At 35.7% G+C, this 26,188-nt stretch overlaps 2 protein-coding genes and 1 long non-coding RNA gene across 3 annotated transcripts; 1 reads left to right on the top strand and 2 right to left on the bottom strand.

Annotated features, from left to right (window-relative positions):
• Positions 1-220: 220 nt before the first annotated feature.
• Positions 221-10,343, bottom strand: LOC109184860. Its single transcript, XR_002054898.1, has 3 exons — positions 10,333-10,343; positions 10,130-10,132; positions 221-355 (listed from the first exon to the last, which is right to left on the bottom strand). It is a non-coding gene; the product is annotated as an uncharacterized LOC109184860 (long non-coding RNA).
• On the top strand, positions 5,154-9,934 carry LOC109184857 (abscisic acid 8'-hydroxylase 3-like). The gene is made up of 9 exons (XM_019334919.1): positions 5,154-5,409; positions 6,318-6,636; positions 7,396-7,548; positions 7,662-7,916; positions 8,000-8,089; positions 8,915-8,993; positions 9,097-9,203; positions 9,539-9,657; positions 9,745-9,934. Exons 1-9 carry the CDS (start codon positions 5,198-5,200, stop codon positions 9,833-9,835), a joined length of 1,425 nt encoding a protein of 474 aa, XP_019190464.1. The 5' UTR covers positions 5,154-5,197; the 3' UTR covers positions 9,836-9,934.
• A 5,679-nt stretch (positions 10,344-16,022) lies between the features above and the next one.
• Positions 16,023-17,641, bottom strand: LOC109184858 (protein MITOFERRINLIKE 1, chloroplastic). Its single transcript, XM_019334920.1, has one exon. It carries the CDS (start codon positions 17,621-17,623, stop codon positions 16,397-16,399), a length of 1,227 nt encoding a protein of 408 aa, XP_019190465.1. The 5' UTR covers positions 17,624-17,641; the 3' UTR covers positions 16,023-16,396.
• Positions 17,642-26,188: the final 8,547 nt, after the last annotated feature.

Here is a 26,188-nt window from a genome sequence, read left to right as displayed (position 1 = left end):
GCTATTTACTAACAAAATTTTCTCTCATTATATTAGATTTTTCCTATCACTAAATGTTATATTTTATTATCAAATATTATTTTTTTCTAATTTTAATTTGTGTATATTGTTGTTGCTCGTTAAATATTAATTTTTGTAATACATTTTTTTTTATCATCGACATTATGCTGTAACGATAGATATTATATTAGTACAATTTATAATTTTAACAATAATGCAATCAAAGTAAACTCATCAATATATTAAAAGACTTCATCATCACAATCAAAATGAAATGTTTCACACAACTTTGTAAAGACTAAAGGCAAAGAAACTAATTATAGCTAACAAATAGCCATACTAATGTATCTGTTGGCTATTTTGAAAGGTGAGACTGTACAGATAAACATTTTTAGTTTAGACAAAAACAGCCCCTAAGCAAAAATGTCCAAGACATCAATAGCGAGAGTAACAACATCTTTCGTACCAATAGCGAGAGTATACTTTTAAAATAAGTATAAAATTAAAATTTTGTCACTAAATCATAAACCTTTAGCTATAGTAATTTTTAACCCTCACAAAAACTATGCAAATAATACATTTAGTGAGAGGTTTTTCTACCCGTCGCTAATTTTTTGTCACTAAAAATTATTTTTCCTGTAGTGCTATGAGAACAAAATAAATTATCAATCCTATTCTTCTGTATAATAACATGGTAATTTTATGATAATCTCTATACATATTTTTATACTTAAGGTATAAAAGTGTAATTGCACAATATTAGTATAATTACATAATAATTATTATGGTTATTAAGCTAATAATTATCATAAGAATTAATTTCACTTTTGGTCCCACGACTTTAGAGAATCTATCACTTTTGGTGCACAACTTTAAAAGTTTTCAATTTTGGTGCCTAACTTTGTTGTTTTTATCAATTTTGGTCCTTTCAACCAAATTGACGACGAAATATTGCCGGATTTTATATTTTTAGGGATAAAATCGTCATCCCAAGGAAATAACTTCAATATCTAAACAAAATCACTCTAAAATCATATCTATAGGTGTTTGATCGATGAGAATAATTAGGAAGACGGACAGAAACTAGACACAGATCTATGAGATTTATAGCATCGACGATTGCAAAACTCTTATATTTCTCTTAACATGATTTTTCTTTTGTTTAGATATTGAATATCTTTCCTTGGGATGACGATTTTGCCCCTAAAATGTAAAATCCGGCAATATTTCGCAGTCAATTTGGTCGAAAGGACCAAAATTGATAAAAATAACAAAGTTAGACACCAAAATTGAAAAAATTTAAAGTTGTGCACAAAAAATGATAGAACCTCTAAAGTCGTGGGACCAAAAGTGAAATTAGTTCTTATCATAATAATAGTATAACTATAATTAAACAAGGGTAGGTTGTTGAATTTTTTTTAATTATAATTAATTTTTAAATTATATATATATATATATATATATATATATATATATATGTATGTATGTATGTGTGTGTGTGTGTGTGCGCGCGCGCGTACGCACACACACACATAATGTGGCGTTGGTTGGAGCGGGGAAATTACGTGGGAAAGGAATTACAATTTCATGAGAGATGAATAATGTGAAAATAAGGTGGTAATTTAAATTTCAGTGTTTGGTTTGTAGGAATAGAATTACTGGGAATTTAAATTTCAATGTTTGGTGTACATGGGAATTGAAAGGGAATAAGTAGTATAAAGTCTAAAATTCTCATACTTATTATTATTATTATTATTATTATTATTATTATTATTATTGTTATTATAAATTCTAAATGACCAAATTCAAATTTTTCTTTTGAAAATTTATGTAACACATTGTAAATCAACTCTAAAATTGCATAACAAAAGCAATAAAGTAGACAAGGGAATTTTGAGATGGAAGTAAGAGCAACATCATCAGTTGTATCTTCTTCTTCTTCTTCTTCATTTTTTTTTTTTTTTTTTTTTTGAGTTTTTGTAGGGATGACAAGGAAAGAAAAAATGGAAGGCAAAAAAAAAAAAAAAAAAGGAAAAACATAAAATTGATTTTCACGTGCCGAGCTGGTGCGTGCAATGCACGTACCCGCAAATTATGCCGTGGAAACATGCTCACCATGCTTAGTGAACACGGTTTGGAACAACGGCGTTTTTACGGAAAAAATTTAGTTAATGTGCTGTTAACATTTTGCATTCTATGTTCAGATTATGATGTTATGCAATTATTTTGTTTTGTTTTTTAAAGCATTGTCAAGAATGGGATTTGAACCCATGCCCTTTCGAACCAGTACCTGAAACTGACACCTTAGACCAACTCGACCATCTTGACTCCTTATGTTATACAATTATAAATTTACAGTTATGTAATTATGAATTTTCTGTAAATTCATAATCCCATAACAGAAAATTCATAATCTCATAATAGAAAATTCATAATCTCATAACAGGAAATTCATAATCTCATAAAAGAAAATTCATAATTTAATAACTGCATATTCATAAACCCATGCCTGCACATTCATAATTTATAAGTGTTGAAGAAGCTTGCGCTAAGAGGAAGTGAAACCGCGAAATGTGAAAATGAAGAAGAAAAGTCGCGCTGTTAATTAAGAAAATAAAAAAAATAAAAAAAAATAAAAAGATAACGATGGCACCGTTACCGTTTGGACCGTGTTCACCATGAATGGTGAACACGGTTCCATGGCATAACGATTGGCGCGTACCATGCTGGGCGTGGTGCAGTGCCTTTCACGCGCATTTTGTGCATTTTTTTCTAAAATTCTCCCAACCAAAGAGGTTCATAAAAAACTTAAATTTGTATTAAAAAAAAAACCCCAAAAAAAAACCCAACTTCCCATTTATTTAAAAACTACTCCATAATTTTTTGCTCTTGAAAAAACCCTACAAAATGCAAACATAATGGAGTTGCCCTAAGGCTTTTTGTCTTGTACATTCATTTCTTTCGTTTATTTTAACCAAAAAAATGTTAAAAATAAATAAATAAAATAAAAAAGCCTTTAAAATAACGAAGTTGACAAATGGAACATTGAAGAGATCGCAACATTCTCTTCAAAACAATTAAACAAAACATAGTATATGAAAGTGAGTGGTTTAGTTATATGGATAAAAACACACATCGGGAAACGGTCGGCACATAAGTTTTGACGCAATCTGAAAACATCAAGAAGAAGAAGATGCTAATTTCTTAGAAATGGAATATTTCCAACTTTATTTTTTTAAATCCATACGATGATAATAACAATACTTGTAGGGTGTGTTTGGTTCATGGTTTATACACAAAGAATAGAAATCAAAATCATAAAGAGTTTTTGGTTGACAAGTTTTTAAAACACAACTATGAGATTTGATTAACCCTTCAATTAAAAATCTAAGTATATTCCTTAAGTAAAAAAAGGTATCATTCCATCTTATTCGTAATATGAATTTTAAGTTTGTATTAGTGCTTTTAGATTTTTGTTTTTGTTCATATTGGTGCTTTGGATGTCATTATATTAGGATCAATTATCTTAACTTTTTAATTTTTTATTTTTAAAACTTTTATTCCCATTATATAGTCATACATAACAAAACATTTGATAATCATTCCAATTTCACCCGGCTACCAAACATGCAAAATACTTTCACCGAAGCACATTAACATCAATCATTATATCGTGGACCAGGGTCCACAATGCACTGTGGACTCTGGTCCAAAACACATAATTCATGTTCATAATACACATATACATAAACACGATATAATGAACATGAATTCTGTGTATTATATAGCTGAGGACACATAAACACTTAACATAATACACAAAATTCATATTCATAATACACAGAATTCATGTTCATAATGCACAGAGTTCATGTTCATTATATAATGTTATGTGTGTGTATTATGAACATGAATATGGTGCATTATGAACATGAATTTTGTATTTTATGAAGTCAAATTCTGTGTATTGGGCCAGGGTCCATAGTGCACTATGGACCATGGTCCACGATATAATTTGCCCATTAATCTTACAAATATTTGATTCTCATTCCAATTTTGATTCCCTTATGCGAACCAAACACACCCTTAATTAATTTTACTTTATTTATATATATATATATATATATATATATATATATATATATATATATATATATATATATATATATATATATATATATATATATATATATAAACCAGACATGTCTTTGATATAAATTCTTGAATCTAATTTTTATTTATGCAGAAATTAATTTAGTGACATTGAGTCAAATTTCATTGACAGCCCAAAAAAGTTTGTAATTTTAGTTCTAAAATTGTGCAGCACACAACAATTTTGTAAATATAATTGTCAATTGTGTCACAACGTTACACTTTTTTTTTTACTTTTTTTTTTTAATGATACATTTTTAGTCTTTTGCTTCTACATCCATCAATTTTTCTGTAGCATCTCACTCTTGCCTATAAGGTTAACATTTACAAAAGTATACGCAACTTAGGGTGTATTTGAAAACTAAAAAAATAATTTCTGAAAAATGAACAATTGACCATCAAAATATTAGGCTTGAAGAATTGAACTTTTAGAAATACAAATGCAACTTCTAATATTAAAGGGATCAGGAAAATTCAAACTTTTCTTGAAATTTAAAAGGTGAGAAAATTATTCTCACATTTGGCATAATATTTTACTTACGAAAGTTCGGGTCAATGGGAATCTAATTTCATGAAAGAAAGTAAATTCCACCTACGGACTTTTTCTTTTGAGTGGTTGAGAATCTACTAAATTTATTCAATTACGTATTTATTTTTGGCGTCATGTTAATTTTTTTATTAGGTAATTTAATTTTTATGTTTCTAGGCTAACACCAAACATGTTAATTAATTTTTCCTGTAAAATTATTCCCTTTAAATACATTCTTCGAAAATATTTTTACTAAAAATTAATTGATAGGAAAGTATCAAACGCCACTAAAATAAAATAAAATAAATGAGAGTAAAACAAGGCACAAGTTTAATAGTAGGGGATAATAAGAAACGCCAATAGAAGCTTTGTAAGAGGGTTCACAAGACAAAATTGATAACTATATAGAAGCCTTGTAAAAAGGTTGTCAAGATAAAATATGCAAAAATTATTGAAAGAAGATTTTCTACATTTATAAATACCTTAATCAGAAATTATGTTTTGCAGATAGAACTAATGGAGCTAATGACGTTAGTTGTGATGATAATAGTGGCAGTGGTTTTAGTGCTCTCAGCCATCGTGTTTCTACAGTCATGGCTTTCCCCGGAGGCAATGGATGGGCTTCCGGGCACCCTGGGCTGGCCAGTCGTCGGAGAAAGCTTCTCCTTCATATCAGCGTTTTCAAGTCCGGCCGGCGTATATAGCTTCATCAAACGAAGACAAAAACTGTAAGTACCTCTAGCTTAGCTGGTAACATTATTGTTAGGATCAAACGCTTACCACTACATTAAAAGGGATAACGCAATTCTTCAGTTACCAGGTGTTAGACTTAGCCTTTAGGGGGCGTATGGTTCACGGAATGTTAGATTACCTTAGGGAATGTTAAATTGCTGAAAATGTTAGATTACTAGAAATGTTAGATTCCTGTGTTTTGTTTAAAACTAAGATGTGTAAATAAGGCAATGATAATAAGATAAATTGACTAAAAATACAAAGCCCAACATTAGTAATAAGACAAGGGAATGTGAGATTACCTAAGAAATTGGAGGGTATCTCACATTCTCTTTCAATAGCTAAAAACTTAATGCGGAGGTTATCTGATATTCCCGGGAATGTTATATAACATGAACCAAACATGAGAATTTTATATTACAAGTAAATATAACATTGGTTATCTTATATAACCTAAACCAAACGCCCCCTTACTGGCTTCTTCTTAAGAATTCTCCCCCTAACACTAACCAGCCTTAAATTCGAACATGTAACCTGGCTCTGATACAACACCTCCTAGCGAAGACGCAACTTTATTTTTTTATACCGTCACACATTTTCGAAACGTTGGGTGCTGGACTTGGCCTTTACCGGTCTCCACCCAACAATTCTAATCCAGCCACCGGGTGCTAGACTTGGCCTTTACCGGATTCCGCTCAACAATTATATTAGTATTTGTTAGGATGCACTTACAATCACTCCAAAAGTTATAGTTCATAGCGAATGTGCAACTTTATTTCCTCGCAGAGTGTTGAACTTGACCCTTCACTCGCTTCTGACAACAACATCCTAGAATCCTAGCCACCCATTCTTAGATTTGACCCGGCCCAATAATACTTGGCATGAAATGAATATTTGGTTTCAGGTATGGGAAGGTGTTCAAGAGTTATGTTCTGGGGAGATTCACAGTGTTCATGACTGGGAGAGAAGCAAGCAAGATTCTTCTAACAGGGAAAGATGGGATAGTGAGTTTGAACCTTTTCTACACAGGGCAGCAAGTTCTTGGACCAACAAGCCTTCTCCAACAGACTGGCGAAGCGCATAAGCGGCTGCGAAGGCTCATTGCTGACCCACTCTCAGTTGATGGCTTAAAGAAGTACTTTCAGTTCATCAATGGCTTGGCCATTCACACTCTAGATAACTGGGCTGGAAGAGAAATCCTTGTTCTTGAAGAGGCTTCCACAGTTGAGTTTCCTTTAATTTATAATATACACCTAGCTAATCATTATATGTTGGACACAAGCCGGTAAAGTCCAAGTCTAGCACTCGATGAGGCTGGTTGAGGAATTGTTGGACAGAGGCCGGTGAAGGGCATAAAGGGCCAAGTCCAACAGCCAATGTCTCGAAAATGTATAGCGGTTTATAAGGAAATAAAGTTGCGCATTCACGGATAGTTATAATTGTAGTGATAAGTAATTGATCTTAACAAGTGGTATGGGAATCAGGTCACTGTTTGGTGAGACTAGTTGGTGTTGGGAGGGAGGAATTGTTGGACGGAGGCTGGTAAAGGTCAAGTCTATCACTCAATGGCTGGTTGGGGGATTGTTGGGCAGAGGCCGATGAAGGGCATAAAAGGTTAAGTCCAACAATCAGTGTCTCAAAAATGTGTGGCGGTTTATGAGGAAATAAAGTTGCGCATTCACTGCTAGATATAACTTTTGGTGTAGTGGTAAACGATTGATCCTAGCAAGTGGTATGAGAGCCAGGTCACGAGTTGGTGAGATTGGTTAGTGCTTGGAGGGAGGAATTGTTGGGCGGAGGTCGATAAAGACCAAGTCTAATACCCGGTAACGGTCTATAAAGAAATAAAGTTACGCTTTAGCACCCAATGACGGTCTATATTGCGCCCTTTAATTTGTTACTAGTTATAGCTTTTGGTATAGTAGTAACGACTTGACTATAACATTATAGAAAACATAACCTGTGTGACATAATGTTTGCAGTTCACACTCAAAGTTATAGGCAACATGATAATGAGCTTGGAGCCAAGTGGGCAGGAGCAAGAGAAGTTCAGGGCAAACTTCAAGCTAATATCATCCTCATTTGCATCCTTGCCATTTAAACTCCCCGGAACTGCCTTTTATCGCGGCATTAAGGTTAAGATAGATCCAAAAAAGCTTGAAATTCCCTAGAACTGCCTTCGCTACTAACTATAACTTTTGACATAGTAGTAAACGTTTGATCCTAACAATTTTAATGACACGTACAGGCACGCGATAGGATGTATGCAATGTTGGATTCAGTAATAGCGGGGCGAAGGAGTGGGGAGAGCATCCACCAAGATTTCTTGGAATCACTGATAAGGAAGAAAGGGAAAGAGTGGTCGGAAGATAAACTGAGTGATGCACAGTTGAAAGATAACATATTAACTCTTCTAGTTGCAGGGCATGATACTACAACTGCTGGCCTCACATGGCTCATCAAGTTCCTGGGAGAGAACCCTGCAGTATTGGAACGCCTAAGGGTACTTTTTTTTTTTTGGTAATTAGCCAATGCTTGAAAGCTACAAGAAGGAAGCATAAATTTGGTCTCCTTGTTGGATTTCAGAAAGAACATATGGATATCATAGCTAGCAGAGATGGCACATCAACAACTTTAACCTGGGCTGAAGTTAACAACATGCCATATACCCTCAAGGTAGTATTTGGGAACTTCATCAACTGTTTTCTTATTTCAATTATGTAAATCTCATCTACTGGTTTTATCATTGTTACTTTCCTATACTAGATAGTATACTGGTAAAGGCCAAGGCTAGCATCTGGTGGTTGTGGAATTGTTAGGCGGAGGTTGGTATAGGTAAAGGCCAAGTCCAGCACCCAACGTCTCGAAAATGTGTGGCGGTTTATAAGAAAATATAGTTACGCTTTCGCTACTAGCTATAGTTTTTGGCATAAACAATATTGCAGAATGCGCTAGGCGCTAAGCGGGCGGCCGAGTAATTCGAGTATATCGTCTCAACTTTTCCGGCTCAAGACTAGGAGTGGTTAGACTGTTATAATCCCCAACTAGTCAACTGTATATGTTATATGGTTAATTGAGTAGATGGCTGGAGAAATATAAAAGAGAAGTAGCCGAGCAGGCAAAAAAAACCACTCGACCTAGTTGGGCACCGACTTGGTGAGTTAGGCACTTGATTCGGCAGAGTTAGGCTCTCAATTCAGCCAAGTCGGCCAGTTAGTTGGTTAACTGACTAAAAGCCGCCTAGTGTGGAAATCGTGTCGGCCTAGGAGTGCCTAGCGCCTAGGCTGTCGCCTATGCACACTGGGATTAAGGGGTAAACGCTTGATCTTAACAAGTAGCAACAAAGCCAGATTAAAAAACCAGCAAACTCGTTGGTTGTGGGAAGGAGAAATTATTAGCAGGCAGAGGTCAATACTCCCAATGTTGCATCTTCACTACTAGTTATACTGGGATGCGCTTGATCCTAACAAACTTCTTATTCTGATTTGTATTAACTTTCAGGTCATCAATGAAACGCTTAGAATGGCCACAATACTACCCTGGTTTTCAAGAAAAGCAGCACAAGATTTCGAGATCGATGGTACAGATGAGATGAGATGTCATTTAAAATCTTAGCTTGTACTATACCTAGCTTATTGGTTGCAAAAATTCCATCTCATCTATATATATAATACTGCATGTAGGGTGCAAAATCAAGAAAGGGTGGTCTATAAACTTGGATGTAGTGTCAATCCATCACGACCCGGAGATATTTCCTGAGCCTGAAAAGTTCAATCCATCTAGATTTGATGTAAGATTAATGTGCATGGAAGCTCATATTTCTCATTCAATTAAGTTTCATATCTGTTGGGCAGAGGCCAATAAAGGGCTTAAAGGGTCAAGTCCAGCACCCAGTAGTCTCGAAAATGTGTGACGATATAAGAAAATAAAGATGCGCCTCCACTATATAGCTTTTGTCGTAGTGGTAAGCCTTTTATCATAACAAGTGATATTAGAGGCGAGCTTTGGGAGGGAGAATTGTTAGGCGGAAGGCTTAAAAGGCCAAGTCCAGCATTCAGTCTTTCGAAAATAGTTTTTGGCATAACAATAAGCACTTAATCCTAACAATATCTGAATGGAATACAGGAGAATCCAAAGCCATTCAGCTTCCTTGGATTCGGGAGTGGACCGCGGATGTGCCCTGGAATCAACCTGGCTAAGCTGGAAATCTGTGTCTTCATTCATCATCTTGTTTGCAGATACAGGTAACCAGTGAAATGAAATGATAGATAAAAGAAACAGCAAATTAAAAAATTGATGTTTTTTGTTGCCTTATTATTATTATCTTGCAGATGGAGGCCCCTGGAGAGGGATGATTCTGTCCAGCCAACACTAGTGAGAATGCCCAAGAACAAGTACCCTGTCATGGTTGAGTCATTATAAGTTAAAAAACAAATTCTGCATACAAAATCACAAGGCACTGTTAGTTGGATCATTAGAATGGCCAATAAAAAGGAAGAGAGATATATAGATACAATGCAATTATGCAAAATAAATATGGGAAGAATGAGTTAAAACTTTACTGTAATTAGCTTCTCTTTTCTTTTTCTTATAAACATAAACATAAATACATACAAACGGAAGATCAAATGACTAAATAGACATTTGACAGCTAAATTGCTTAAGATTTTTAAAGTTGAGGAATTTAATTAAGGTATTAAATTTACACCACAAAACTAGCTACAAGTGGCTCTTTATCTTAATTTATCACCTTTAAGTGCAAACTCAACTTCAAACCAACTATTAGAGCGCCCTATTTGGCTTTGTTGTTTGTCTCATACATTGAAATTAAGACAAAGTGGGTGATACGTCATAACAACTCCATTCGTGAACATTTCCTGTTACTCGCCCTCCTGGCCTCCTCTACCAAATTTCTATACTTGCTGTCCTTGACTGTACATTCAATGACAGAAGTTTGCAGGGTCTATGCTCAATAGTTATATCGTGAACCAGGATCCACAGTGCACTGTAGATCCTGATTCAATACACATAATTTGATTTTATAATATACAAAATTTATGTTCATAATACACATACACATAAACATGATATAATGAACATGAATTCTGTACATTACAAACATATATGAATTTTGTACATTATGAATTCTGTGTATTATGTTAAGTATTTATGTGTCTTCATTATATCATGTTTATGTGTGTGTATTATGAACATAAATTTTGTACATTGTGTATGTGTATTATGTACATTATGTGTATTGCACTTTGGACCCTGGTTCACGATATAAATTGCCGTCTATGCTTTGATAGTCAAATTGGGCTTGAACTCTCACCGATTACACAGTTGTGTGAATCATAAATAAAAAGTACATTATTTGTGTACATAAAATACATTATTCGAGTATTGAAAGTGCACTATTTTATATACTACTATAAAATAATGTACATTCAGTACACAAATAATGTACTTTTAGTATATTAAAAAGTGTACATTGTATTTAGTGAAAGTGCGTATTGAAAGTATGTACTAAAAGTACATAATGTACATTCAGTACACAAATAATGTATTTTTCATATATTAAAAATATTTTTTTTTTATAATCTACACAACATTGTGTGGACCGTGGTCCACATAATAATTTGTTATCTCTCACACGGTCACGACAAATTATATCGTGCACCAGGGTGCACAATGCATTGTGCGCCCTAAGAGTGTATGTGTATTATGTTAAGAGTTTATATGTATTATATTAAGAGTTTATGAGTATTATGTTAAGAGTTTATGTGTATTATGTATTATGTTAAGATTATGTGTATTATGTTAAGATTATGTGTATTATATTAGGAGTTTATGTGTATAGACTCTACAATTATGTACATATGAAACAGAGGATTTTTAAGACGCACAATACCGTGTACGATATAACAATTGCAACATCAGTGCTCATTTGATGAACTAGTCCCCACAAATGTCTTTGAGTTTAGTTGCTCAATAATCATATTCCAACTTCCATCCACAAATTGAAATTGCAGTTTCTCACAAATCAAGAAATTAAAGTGTATCAGCCATCAGGGTAACCCTAGTCAAGATGATAAAAAAACGCACTTGTAATCACAAGGTCACGAGTTCAAATCCTTGCTCCTTAATTTGAACCAGTCGGCTATAAGTAATCTAGGCTAGTTTACTTCCTTGTGGTCATTTACCGACTAGGGTCACAATACTAGGTTTACCTACACCTGAAAGGATTGTAGGGCTTCCCTCGTCATCCAAAAAGAAATTAAAGTGCACGAGTTGTTTGGGTAATAAGATAAAGGAGTGTTATGACGTGGAACTGTGTCCACCTTGCAAGGTGGACACGGTTCTATGTTCATAATTACTTAACTCTATGTTTATAATTATAAAATTCAATGTTCATAATTTTTGAACTTTATATTCACAATTATTGAACCCTATATTCACAATTACAGAACTCTATATTCATACTTACTGAACTCTATGTTCATAATTATAAGACTCTATGTTCATAATTTTTGAAATTCATATTCACAATTATTGAACTCTATATTCACAATTATAGAACTCTATGTTCATAATTTTTGAACTCCCTATATTCAAAATTATGAACAGTTTTGGAACCGTGTCAAGGTGGACACGGTTCCACATCATAATTTGCCTAAGATAAAGAAGGGGGTGATACCACAAAATTATTTACTATAATATTTAGACAACAAAAATTATATAATTGGTAATCAACAAGTTTAGTTGTTTCACTTTGAGATATGAAACTCTTCCTACTTGGTTCAGGTGAATCAGAATACTATTTTGATGCGTCCCAAACTATTTTGATGCGTTCGTTGGGAAGGCGTATCACATACACATGAACATGATACAAACACATCACACATGGACCCATTCAATAAGCTATATTTATTCATTAAATTAGTTATTAATCTGTTTTTGCTTCCTATTCTTATGCTAGCTTTTTACCGTTTCCTCCATAGGTATTTAAGAGCATGGCTTGTCTGAAAATTATTTTGTCTAATGACTTTTGGGAGAAGAAGAACTCCAGAACTCTTCAAACTCATTGTTCTATTTTGTCTATTTGCAACCATATATAGATCACCATTTTCCCCCATTCCTCTGACACGTCCCTCGAGCCCGTTCATCATCCAGTGACGCGTTCTCAAACTTTCAGGCACGCACCAAATTTGATATCAGTGCCTGACGTCATGGGCGATCAATTGCTGACAGAATCCATCCAGGCCCTTCATACTACTATCGATGCGATGAAGGCAACTAGGATAAGCTTCACAATGTTTCGGCAGCTCTTGGCCGAAAAAAAGCTGACAGATGGTTCCAGTAGCCACGAGGGCCCGCGACCTCATTTCGAGGTTGTGCTAGTGCTTGCTGGCCCGCATTACCCAGCCACCACCACCACTGAACTAGAATCATTCGTGGCACTTTTGTATTAATTACCGGGAATTGAACGCCAAAACCGTCAAAGCTAAATTCCAAATTTCTGTTATAGAGGAACTTCTAGATGAGTTGCATGGGATGCATTTTTTCACTAAACTGGATTTGCATTCCGGGTACGTACTATCAAATTCGAATGATCTAAGTGTTTGTTCGAAGTGGACAAGCTCTGCTACCTCGGCCACATCATCGATGTCAACAGGGTTTCGATGTATTCCTGTAAGGTTCAGACTATTTTGGACTGGCTGCAACCTCAATCTGTAAAGGGTCTGTGCGAGTTCATAGGACTCGCAGGCTTTTACCGTAAGTTTATACGCGACTTTGGAGTAATAGCCGCCCCCTTGACTTCATTGCTGCAGAAACATAACTTCATCTGGACGGACTAAGCTATGGTGGCGTTCCGAAAGCTCAAAATTGCACTTACCACAGCTCCGGTTTTGCAACATCTAGATTTTGCACGGTTATTTATGCTTCTAGAGTGGGCGTGGGAGCAGTCTTGCACCAAGATAACCAACCGGTGGCATTTTCGACATCACAAACTGGCCATGTATGAACAAGAACTGATTGGGTTATCACAGATTCACAGGCGATTTGACATTGGCAGCACTACCTGTGGGTGACTGCTCGCGAAGGTCGATCAACTGGCTTCCCTAAGCCGAATACTGTTACAACACCTCTTTCCATTCAGCCCTCTAGACGACCCCATTCCGTGTTGTCTACGACTGAACAAAGGTGTTAAGGAAGTTTTGGTTCATTGGCTAGGTGTAGCACTAGATGATGCTTCCTGGGAATTTGGATAAATTCCAAATGCTTTTTCCGAATTTCAAGCTTATTGACGTGGAGGGGTGTGTTGGTGGAGGGGTGTGTTGATGCATTCGTTGGGAAAACGTATCACAGACGCAAGAACAAGATGCAAACGCATGGACCCATTCAATAAGCTATTTATTCATTAAATTAGTTATTAATCTGTTTTTTTTTTCTTTTTTTCTATTTCACTTAGGCTGTTAATTTGTTTTTTGCTTCCTATTCTTCATGCTTTTTACCGTTGCCTCCATAGGCATTTAAGAGCATGGCTGGTCTGAGAATAATCATCTGAAAATTGTTTTGTCTAATGACACTTTTAAGAGAGGAAGAACTCCAGAATTCTTCAACTTATTGTTCTACTGCTTTATTTACTTTTGTCTATTTGCAACCATAGGTAGATCACCAACTTCTCCCATTCCCGAGTGACGTGTTCCCAGACTTGCATGCATCATTTTTAACCAAACAAACAATTCATTGCTCAGTGTTATTCTTAGAGACTTGGACCAAAAGTCAGTCAAGCATCAAATTTAAGTATGCACCAATAAACACGAAATTAAACCTAACAAATTCCACATCAGACGCTTCCATCATCAACAAATGATAAATGATGTATGTATACTCCAAAGTGGAATGCCTTGGTTGAAAAATCGGTTTAGGACTTTATTAAAAATCGGTTGAAAAATATGGTTACTAAGAACCAGAGGTTGCCTAAAGTCCTAAACCGGTTGAAACTAGAAAAATAACAAAAGAAAAAAATGAAAAGACAAAAATACCCTTACTAAAAATAGGAAAAGTCATAAGAAGAACTAAAAATGTCCAAAAAATAATAGTATGAGATGTTAAATGGCAAAAATAATAGTCTGAGACTAAATTTAGAATTGCCACCAAAAACAAAAGGACATCTGGTGGAATTAACTCAAACTAAAACTAACATGTTACACAGAAACCAAGGAGAAGCTCAGTATCAACTTATCCCCAAACAACAAAAGGAGAAACTTAGTATCAACAACAACAACAAATGACCAGCAGCAAATGGAGAGTAGATGAAGTAAAATGTTGCTATAAAAGCTGTAGTATCTGCAGTGAAATGGTACAAGTGTATAACAAAATAGATCAGAGCAGCTAATTTTTTCAGCCCCTCGGGGGATTGAGCAAGCACTAGAACAAACAAGCAATTGTCTTTGAAATCATTTTTTTCAGGCTGTGGCATTTGATTTCCATATCCTTATGCCCATGGTAAAACAGTGCCATTTGGCACCTGTTTTTGGACTTTGGAGACTTCAAAAAGTACAAGTTTCGGGCCTAAAAGAGACTTTCCAAGAAGCTCAAGCTGCGCAAAAACAAGCTAATGCTCAATATTCTATCTGTTTATTCAGCCCTTTTATTATTCTCATTCTTAAGATTAGTTGGTTGTAGAGAAAACAAAGATGAGTAGCTACCAACAAGACAGGCAAGAAGGAAAGGGTATCATTTTTTTTTTTGAACGCTATTGACTCTATTACAAGGCAGTATATGTTCTATACTTTCTCTAACTAGAGCAGTCCAAAGAGAGTCAATACCCCACCACCGGGATTCGATCCTGTGATCTTTCCCTCAAGGGGAGCCACAGAGGTGCCATCTGAGCACAAGGTGCTTGGCAGAAAAGGGTATCATTTAGATTATGTTTCCCTTTAGATCAGAATGAGTTGCTCCGACTAATACAAGTTCCACTTAACTTATGATCAGCTAATCTCAAGTTGCTCTTACTATTCATTGATCAATCCAGCTCTTTCTTCTTTGCTTAATTCTATTAGCATTTTCTTTTAATTTTTAAATTTAATTTTTTGTGTTTAATAGTACTTTTAACGTAGTTTCTAAATATATAAATTTTACATACAAATTCTAAACTTAATATTATGAAAAATTAAATTGGGTAAATAACTTCAGTCAAGCCTCGTTAACCGAACCCGACATATAAAATGGGACAGAGGGAGTATTAAAAAGTGATAGATACATGGTAAACTCATCAACAGAGCAGCTGGAACACGACAAAGAATGGGATACATCATAAATGAAACATAGGCAAAGGGCATTTTATCAACAAAACATTAGGCCGGTTACACTAAACAAATTTTGGCTGGGATACCCCTAATAAGTAATATACTTCACCTCTAGTACACCTAGTGACTCAATATCCTTCACTGGGTATAGCCAGGGACACTACCATCTTACGATTAACCAATAAAATGAAGCCATTCAACATATAGTTTCCCTCTTGCAGTCTAGCCATTAGAAAACTAGACAGCACTGCTAACCTACAAAAGAAATGAAAGCCAAGCAAGACCAACACAACTGAAAGAATTATGTTGTAGCATTTCGCAGCAACTAACTTTAGCCTTAAATCCAACGAGTTACAAACTAAGCAAACTATACAAGTCTGTCCTCATAATAAGCCTTTGAAATTCAACCAAACATCCTAAACATGAGGACATTATTATTATTCATATTAACTATAAATTGATGGTAATCATGGTATACTATGACTATTGGAGATAACTAAGGAAATAACAAACACAAATTGCCTCAAATCCAGAAATACATATTTAAAGAGCTTCTAAAGAATTATTGCCTTTAAAATAAGTCAACAGGTACAAGTTCAGTTGCATATAATTCAAAGGGATATAGAACAAGAGGGCTCACCAACCGCATTGGAATTATGATTTAAATTCACAAACTTGGATTGGCTGGTGCAGTGGGAGCAAGACCCTGAGTTTGAAGTTCCTTATTCTTCAGATACTGCTCCAAAATTGTAAGCCTAGCCGTCTCGAATGCAAAGTATCCTAAAGCCGAAAAGCAAGAACTATGAAGTACTCTCGGCCCCATTCCTCGCGTAAATCCCACCCATCCTTCTTCCCTCAAAATCTGCCTCACAGTAGCAGAGACACCACTAACCATTGCAGCAGCAACCTTATTTACAGCTTCCCCGTGAACTTGGGTCATCAATCTAGTCTTCACAACATCCAAGGGGGTTGTCAATGAAGCTGATATTGCCCCAGCTAATGCCCCGCAACAAACGCTCTGATATGGCTCCAGTTTCTCCTGCTTACTCTCCTTTATCACTGCAGCCTTCAAGTACTCGAAGGACGAATAACTAAGCACCCCAGCAGGCAAATTCCTCAACAATGTAGCACTATATCCTGCATATAACCCCAAGACACCATCTTTCTCCAAAATCCTCAGTAAAACCTCCCAAGACCTCCCCTTAGCCCCGGCCTGCATTCTCTGTGTGATGAGTTCTTTGGGCACCATTATAGCAGAAGAGACTATATTCCCCATTGCGCCCGCAGTTGGAGGGATGAGCAGAGGGGGGTACTGAGGCAATTTAGCCAAAACCGATTTCCCAAACTCACAAGTCCCAAAGTACACGGCAGAAGAAAAGGTAGACCCAACAATCACAGCTGAAATCCCACTGTAAAACCCAAGAATCCCCTTGCTCTGAAAGGTTTTCACAAAGGCATCCATGGTGCCACTGTAAATTTCCGAAGCCCCCTTGGTCTGGAGCTTGGTTTTGATAGTATCCAGAGGGTGAAGACACACGTAGGTGAAGGCACCTGCAATGCCGCCGGCCGCGGCACCAATGAGAGCCCTTTCAAGAACAGAGAGGTTCTTGAAGAGAGCCTGGACTGCCGGGGAGGCTCTGGAGGCTGGTTTGAGCCAATTTTGAGGAGTGGGTTTGGGGATTTCAGGGTTCTTGATTTCGGTGTGAAGAGAAACGGAGGTTGAGGAGAACCTAAGATGGGCATTTGGGCGGCGGCGGGGGCGGTGGTGGTTGGGGGTGGGAAGAAGAAGAGTGTTGAGGTTTGTGAAGAGGGAATTGAAATCGGAGTGAAAGTGGGTGGTGGGTTGGGGAAGGAGGAGGCTCAGGGAGTGAGAGTGCCCGCTTCGACTCTCCATTGCAAATAAGCTTTTGGGTGAACTCCACACGAATATACATTTGGTTGTTGGAGGGGTAAAATCACACTTTTGTCCATTCATTTTTTCCTTTAATTCAATGCCTAATAGAGTAATAGAGTCAATCCACCATAAAAATTAAGCTGTATTTAATATTCAATCAAGATTTTTATACATTTTATACTTGTTTAGTCAGAGAAAATTAGAATTCCACTCTCATTTAATTCAAATAAATTCATTTATTTGGTTGGAATGAATTGAAATTCTGCAGAATTACAATTCTTTTATTTTCACATAATCAAAAATCTTATGTCTCCCCTAATATTTTCAATTTCTCTTTTTTTGGAAGAAAAAAATATGTCTTTACCCTCCGTTTGGTTGCAATGAGGGATTTAGGTGGGAAATAAATTGTATTTTCATAGGGAAAGAATAATGTGAGAATAAAGTATAAATTGACTTTATTGTTTGGTAGTAATGAATAAAATTACTGGGGATTTCAATTATCGCCCGTTTGGTTCACGGAATAGGCCGGGAATGGCATAGCATTCCCAGTAATAGGCATATTCCTTTGTTTGGTAACCATTTCTATTGCCTTATTCCTGGTAATAGCCTATTACCTCAAATAAGGTAATAGCTATTACTAGGCCCCCTGGTATTAGCCTATTACTGAACGCTCAGGAATAGATTTTAGAATATATTTCCTTTTTTACCCCTTTCTTTAACCTAATTTTTTTATCCTATATATAAATTTATCCTATTTCACCACCGTCGTCGCCACCACCACCATCACCGCCGCTGCCGCCACCACCGCCGCCACAACCGTCGCCACCCCCACCACCACCGCCGCCCCCACCACTGCCACCGCCACCACCACCACCACCACTACCACCCCAACACCACCACTGCCACCACCACCATCGCCACCACCATCGCCGCCGCCGCCGCCACCACCAGAACCACCACCGCCACAACCGTCGCCGCCCTCACCACCACTGCCACAACCGTCACCGTCACCACCATTACCGTCGCCCCCACCACTGCCACCGCCACCACCACCACTACCACCCCATCACCACCACTTCCACCACCACCATCGCCACCATTACATATTTTTATAAGGGTATTTATGTCTTTTAAAACATATTTCATTTCTATTCCTTAAATCAACCAAACACTGTAATATAATTCCTAAAGTCTATTCCTTCCGCGAACCAAACAATAGAATACAATTCCTATTCTATTCCTTGCCTATTCCATTCATTATGGAATAGCATTCCTATTACCTCAAAATTCATTCCGTGAACCAAACGTGCTGTTATAGTGTTTTGTATATATGGGAATTGAAAAGGATTAAGTAATATAAAGACCATAATGCCCATGTATTGCAATTTCTAATTTCCTAAAAAAAGAAAATAGATTCTAAAATCTATTCCTGAGCGTTCAGTAATAGGCTAATACCAGGGGGGGGGGGCCTAGTAATAGCTATTACCTTATTTGAGGTAATAGGCTATTACCAGGAATATTATTCTTGGTAATAGAAATGGTTATCAAACAAAGGAATTGGCCTATTACTGGGAATGCTATGCCATTCCCGGCCTATTCCGTGAACCAAACGGGCCATTAGGGAAAACAATTTGGTATTCACACTCCAAACTTTCTTTTGTATTATGAAATTACGATTCCTCGGGAATAGGATTTGCAATTCTTCAAATTTGAGTGGGAAATAAATTGCAATTCCTCCCTACCAAACATGTCATTAAGACAAAATTACAATTTTCTTTTTTAACCTAAAATTGATGTTCATTGTTTGCTCACTTCTCCTTCCCATCGTGTATCTTCTACTTCCTTTGAGGCAAAATTACACATCACAAATTTACTTATCATTTAATAATAATAATAATAATAATAATAATAATAATAATAATAAGTATGGACATTTTGATCTTTATGCTACTTATTCACTGCCAATGCTCAGAATATCAAATACTATAATTAAAATTTTCAATAATTATATTTTTACAAACCAAATACTAGAATTTAAATTTACACTTCATTCTCACATTATTATCTCTCATTAAACTACAATTCATTTCCTCCATAATTCGTTCATTGCAACCAAACGTCTTATTAAAACATACATAGATTTTAAATGCCTCTAATGGAATATCTTCATATTTATGATTTTTATAATCTTTTTTTATTTTTAAAAATCTACAAAAATCTTTTTAATTATTTTCATTTAATTGGTTTAGAACTTTAGGCAACCTCTGATTTTTAGTAACCATATTTTTTAACCGGTTTTTAGTAAAGTCCTAAACCAATTAAACCGGTTAAAATCGGAAAAATAACAAAAGAAAAATATGAAAAGACAAAAATGCTCTTACTAAAAGTAGGAAAAGTCATGAAAATGACTAAAAGTGTCCAAAAATAATAGTCTGGGATGTTAAATGGCAAAAATGATAATCTGTGACTAAATTTGGAATTGTCACCAAAGACAAGGGACCTCTGGTGGAGTTAACCCTTTTATAAACTTGTTTAGTCATAGAAAATTAGAATTCCACTCTCATCTAGTTGAAATAAATTCATTTATTTGGTTGGAAGGAATTGCAATTCTACGGAATTATAATTCTTTCATTTTCACAAAATCAGAATTTTATGTCTCCCCTAATATTTTCAATTTCTCATTTTTTGGAAGAAAAAAATATATCTTTACAAGCCGTTTAGTTGCAAGGAGAGATTTAGATGAGAAATAAATTGTATTTTCATAGGGAAAGAATAATGTGGAATAAAGTATAAATTGACTCCATTGTTTGGTAGTGATGAACAAAATCACGGGGGATTTTAATTATTGTATTTTGTATATATGAAAATTGAAAAGGACTAAGTAATATAAAGACCACAATGCCCATGTATTGCAATTTCTAATTTCCTAGGCAAAGATGTAAGATTATTAGAGAAAACAATTTGGTATTCACACTCCAAACTTTTTTCCATGTATTATGGAATTACGATTCCTCGGAGGTGAGATTTGCAATTCTTTAAATTTGAGTGGGAAATGAATGACAATTCCTCCCTACCAAACATGCCATTAAGACAAAATTACAATTTTCTTTTCTAACATAAAATTGATGTTTCATTGTTTGCTCACTTCTCCCTCTCATCGTGTATTCGTGTATCTTCTACTTCTTTTGAGACAAAATTACACATCACAAATTTACTTATCAATTAATAATAATAATAATAATAATAATAATAATAATAATAATAATAATAAGTATGGACATTTTTATCTTTATGCTACTTATTCACTATCAATTCTCAAGATACCAAATGCTATAATCTATTTTTGCGAACCAAATACTAAAATTTAAATTTACACTTCATTCTCACATTATTCATCTCTTATCGAACTACAATTCATTTCCTCCATAATTTCTTCATTGCAATCAAACGTCGTATCAAAACATACATAGATTTTAAATGCCTCTAATGGAATATCTTCATATTTATTATTTTTATAATCTTTTTTATTTTTAAAAATCTACAAAAATCTTTTTAATTATTTTCATTGATTTTCTTTAATAATTTTCCAGTTAATTGTATATATTCATATTCATGTACATTTCAATTTATTTCAGAAAATATTGGCAAAATCCATTCCAATTTCCAAGGGAAGTAATTGATTACGGTTTAGGTAATACCATATATTTTCTTCTGAAAGCATGGTCCCATGCGTTTGTGACGTTGATACTATTACGACTCTATATTCAAGGCACACTAGAATCTATTTTCTCTTTTTAAAAAAAAAAAAAAAATCTTTCGAAAAAGAATTTATTTTCTCTCTTTATATTATTAATTATTATAAATATTATTACCAAAGACCTTGTGGTCCAATGGTATCAAGTTGAACTCTCACATAGGAGGTTGTGAGTTCGAGCATTAGTGTATCAGTGTAGACGCTATTGTTGCTGCCGAAGACACCATGGTGTCCCTCTCATACCCTTTCAAGACACCATGTCGCCACAACCCACGGTGGTGTTGTGTCCTCCTCTCATACCCTTTCAAGACACCATGTCGCCACAACCCACGGTGGTGTTGTGTCCTCCTCTCATACCCTTTCAAGACACCATGTCGTCACAACCCACGGTGGTGTTGTGTCCTCCTCTCATACCCTCTCAGGTATATCCTCAACCCCCCCCCCCCCCCCCCCTTGTGGTGGCGTTGTGTATTTATCTATCATTAACTACAAAGGAACATGTCACCATTGATCAACTCAAGGGCCTTCATCCTGAGTTCCGCGCAAAGGTTTCCTCATTAACCACCAAGGAACATGTCACCATTGATCAACTCAATGACTATCTAACTGCAACATTAATTTATCTATGCGGATGATGTTTCTCTGGCTGCTCCAGCCTCGCCATCAGCACTTGTTCCACAAGGGCAACCACTACCAATCCGCAATAGAAGCCTTTTACTCAACCCAATGGTCATGGACGTGGGACGCGGTCGTGGTTATGTTTCAAAGTGTCAGATCTTCAGCAAACTTGGTCATACTGCTCTGCAGTGTTACCGAAGATACTTAAATACTCCTATTCCTCATGCAAATATAACCTATGTAGATGATCTAGCCATTGCTCTATTTTCTCATAACTGGCTTCCTAATACTAGGACTACACATCATGCCACTCCAGACTCCTCTTCTTTGCAGCAAGTAGAAACCTATACATGTAACGACACTCTTCGAGTCGACAATGGTACAAGTTTGAATATTTCTGGTATTGAAAACACTTCTATATCTTCTACCTCACGTTCCCTTCAATTTCAAAATGTTTTACATGTTCCCCATCTCACCAAATATCTCTTGCCTATCAAATATTTTGCCACTAATAATAATGTTTTCTTTGAGTTTCATCCATCATTTTTTGTTGTGAAGGACATCACCACCAATCAAATTTACTTAAAGGATCGAGCTCAAGGGGATTTACAAACTTCTGGTACAAATTCACATAGCATTCATCACATCCAAAGCGTCATCATAAGTTTGACACAATCATCTTGGGCATCGCCACTCTAGAGCCCTACATAGAATTCTACGTCATTGTCCAGTAGCAAAGTCGTCAAGTGATAATAGTAATTCTCTTTGTTATGCCTGTCAACTAGGAAAATTCTCATGATTTCCTCTAGAAAGAGTTACAACATCTAGTTCTTCTATTTTAGATTTAATTTACATTGATATTTGGGGGTCATCCCCGATTTTATCGAATGAATGACATTGTTATTTCGTTATATTTGTTGATGATTACTCCAGGTATACTTGGTTCTTTCCCAAGAAGCTAAAGACATACATCTATGCCATTTTTAATCAATTTAGGTCACTGGTTGAACGTACATTTTCCACCAAAATAAAAGTCATTCAGTCTGATCTAGGTGGAGAATACAAAAGTTTGGCAAACTCTTTGTCAGTCTTGGAATAAATCATCATCAGTCTTATGCTTACACCCATGAGCAAAACGGACGTGTCGAAAAATGTCATAAACACATTGTTGAAACTGGTCTAACCTTACTTGCTCAAGCCTCTATTCCTATGAGGTTTTGGTCCTATGCCTATGAAACAACAGTTTTTCTAATTAACCGACTACTATACCCTCTACAAGCTTAAACAATTTAAGTTCATATGAAATCATCATAAAAAAGCCTCCAGGCTACTCATTCTTCGGTGTCTTTGGTTGTCTATGTTTTCCCTATCTACGTCCCTACAATCAACACAAAATAGAGTATTGTTCTGCTCCATCTGTCTTCCTTGATTACTCAGAGTCTTTTAGACATCATTGGTTCAATCTAAATACTAGAAAATTTCTTACCATTCTCCATGTCCAATTTGATGAGTGTGTTTTCCCTTTTGCAACTAAAACTCTTCCACAGGTTTCCACTACGACTCATGATGCAAAACCATGTGTTATCGTAAATGTACCAAGTGAACCAAAGTGCCAGAATTTCGACACACTCGTGCCACCACCGTGTTAGGACCGTGTCCCACTTTTAGTAAGGGACACGGCCTCGGCACTCGCGCGACACACCCGTGTCGCCAAAACCTCCACAGGCGATTCTACTCTCGATTCTTCTCCAATTGACCCTTCCAGACCCGAGCGGCCTCAACGCACACATCATATGATCCTAAGGCACATGACTCATGATTCCACAGGTAACAAAGATCAAATTGCATGTATTGATGACTCAGAACCCACATGCCACTCCCAAGTAGTGAAAACCCCTAAATGGATGACCGCGATGGATGAAAAATTTAATGTAATGTTGCACAACAACACTTAGCGACTGGTTCCACATGAAAAAATATTAATATCATTGGATGCAAATGGCTTTACCGAATCAAAAGGAGAGTTGATGGTACAACTGAACAATACAAAGTGAGGCTTGTTGCAAAATGGTTCAATCAGGTTGAAGGAGAAGATTACTTTAACACGTTTAGTCTCGTCGTCAAACCAAATACAGTAAGGGCATCCTCAATAGTGGGGGTTTTGGTGTGGTATTTGAGGAGTTTTTGTAGGTGTGATTAGGAAAGAGAAAATGAGAGAAGGAGGTTAAAAAACAAAAACAAAACAAAAAAAAAATATCAACAAAAGAAAAAAAGAAAAAAAAAAAAAGAACTTGAAACGCGCCCGATTGGGCGCGAGTGTGCATCCCACACCAACTTTTCTGCTTGCTTCTTTTCTTTGTGGGGCCCACACAAGGGGACAAAGAACCCCAACCTCCTGCAACATACTCTCCCATCTATCTCCTCTCTCTTCTCTCCTCCACCTCACACTTTTTTCCTCAAAACCTGTGCACAACCCCCTTAATGGGGATGCCCTAAGACTTCTCTTATCTCTTGCTATGACAAATGATTGGTCTATTAGACAACTTGATATTCACAATGCTTTTCTTAATGGTTGTCTGAGTGAAAATGTCTACATGAAGCAACCACCAAGATATATTGACAACAATTTTCCCATTCATGTCTATAAGCTCCAAAGGTCTCTTTATGGTTTAAACAAGCACCACGTGCAATTCGAGAATGCATGAATACCATCTGGTAATATGTCTACATGGTTAGTTGCTTTAATTAAAGAGCTTGATCTTACTGTGCAAAAACCACAAAAACTTTGGTGTGACAATCTTGGTGCCATCTATTTGTGTGTAAATCATGTATTTCATGCAAGAACAAAATATGTTAAAAATGGCTACCATTTTTGTTCGTGACAAAGTGGCATCAAAAGAAATACAAGTGAACGTCATCTCTACAAAAGACCAGCTAGCAAACATCTTCACCAAGCCCATAACCACAACAAGATTCAATGATCTAAAAGACAAGCTCAATGTTCTCCCCAGAGAACCTCAAGCTTGAGGGAACGTATTAGGACTCTATTTTCTAGACACACTAGAATTAAGTTTCATTCTCCCTATATTATTAAGAATATTACCATTTACCATTTTTATCCTGGTTATGACTCGTTGTATTCCTATAAGTAGTCCCTTCGGGTATACTATATCATTAAGAACTATTCAATCACAATATATTCTTCCATAATTACTATTATTTCTAGATTTATTCTTCTCATCGGTTGAGGGGTAGTTAAGGAACTTGTACATTGTGTTTTAAAAAATTTATTTTGTATTTGTGTTAGATGAAAATGGTTTCATACAATTTTTACTTTAAATTTTTTTGTTGACTAATACATATTTTTATTTACAGAATTAATTCAAATACCAAATTAATTGAATGATTAATTTACACTTATTTATAGAGTTAATTTTAGCAAAAGTCTCTTATCTTTGGTGGCAATTTCAAATTTAGTTCCAGACTATCATTTTTTTGTCATTTAACACCTGAGACTTTCATATTTTGGACACTTTTGGTTCTTCCGATGAATTTTCCGGTGACCCCTATTTTAGGCAAGAGTATTTTCGTCTCTTCATTTTAAAAAAAAAAATTATTTTTCCAAAGAGTTAATTTCAGCAGAGATCCCTTGTCTTTAGTGAAATTTTCAAATTTAGTCCATGACAATCATTTTTGACATTTAACAATCCATCTATCATATTTTGGACACTTTTGTTATTTCGATGACTTTTTTCTGATGAAACACTATTTTAGAAAATGGTATTTTCTTATGACAAAGAAGAAGCTTTTTTCTCTTATTTTTTTCCTTGTTTTTTCGCTCTACAACTATAGTGGATTATTCATAGAATCATGGACTAAAACAATAGCGGTCAGATCGAAGCCGACCGGATAGCGACATCCTGAGCTTTCCAGCTGTGTTGCAAAATGATTCCCCCACACTCGGAGGTTCTCACATACTCATCAGTATAGCCATTGACGAAGGACAATTTGGGATCGGGATGAAGGAGATGAAGACAAAAGCTGAGTGAAGGAGATGGTGTGGCAATCCATGGCTGAAGAGACGAAAATCGAGAAAAAAAAACTGGCACAGAAAATCAAAAAAAAAAAATTGAAGAGATGAAAGCCTAAAATAGGATTTCACCTGAAAAAATCATTGCAAGGATCAAAAGTGT

Source organism: Ipomoea nil, unplaced genomic scaffold (genome assembly GCF_001879475.1).
Source record: "Ipomoea nil cultivar Tokyo-kokei standard unplaced genomic scaffold, Asagao_1.1 scaffold1286, whole genome shotgun sequence".
In the NCBI taxonomy this organism is placed as follows: domain Eukaryota; kingdom Viridiplantae; phylum Streptophyta; class Magnoliopsida; order Solanales; family Convolvulaceae; genus Ipomoea; species Ipomoea nil.
The sequence above is the reverse complement of the archived record's forward strand: the minus strand, read 5'-3'. Positions and strand labels throughout refer to the sequence as shown.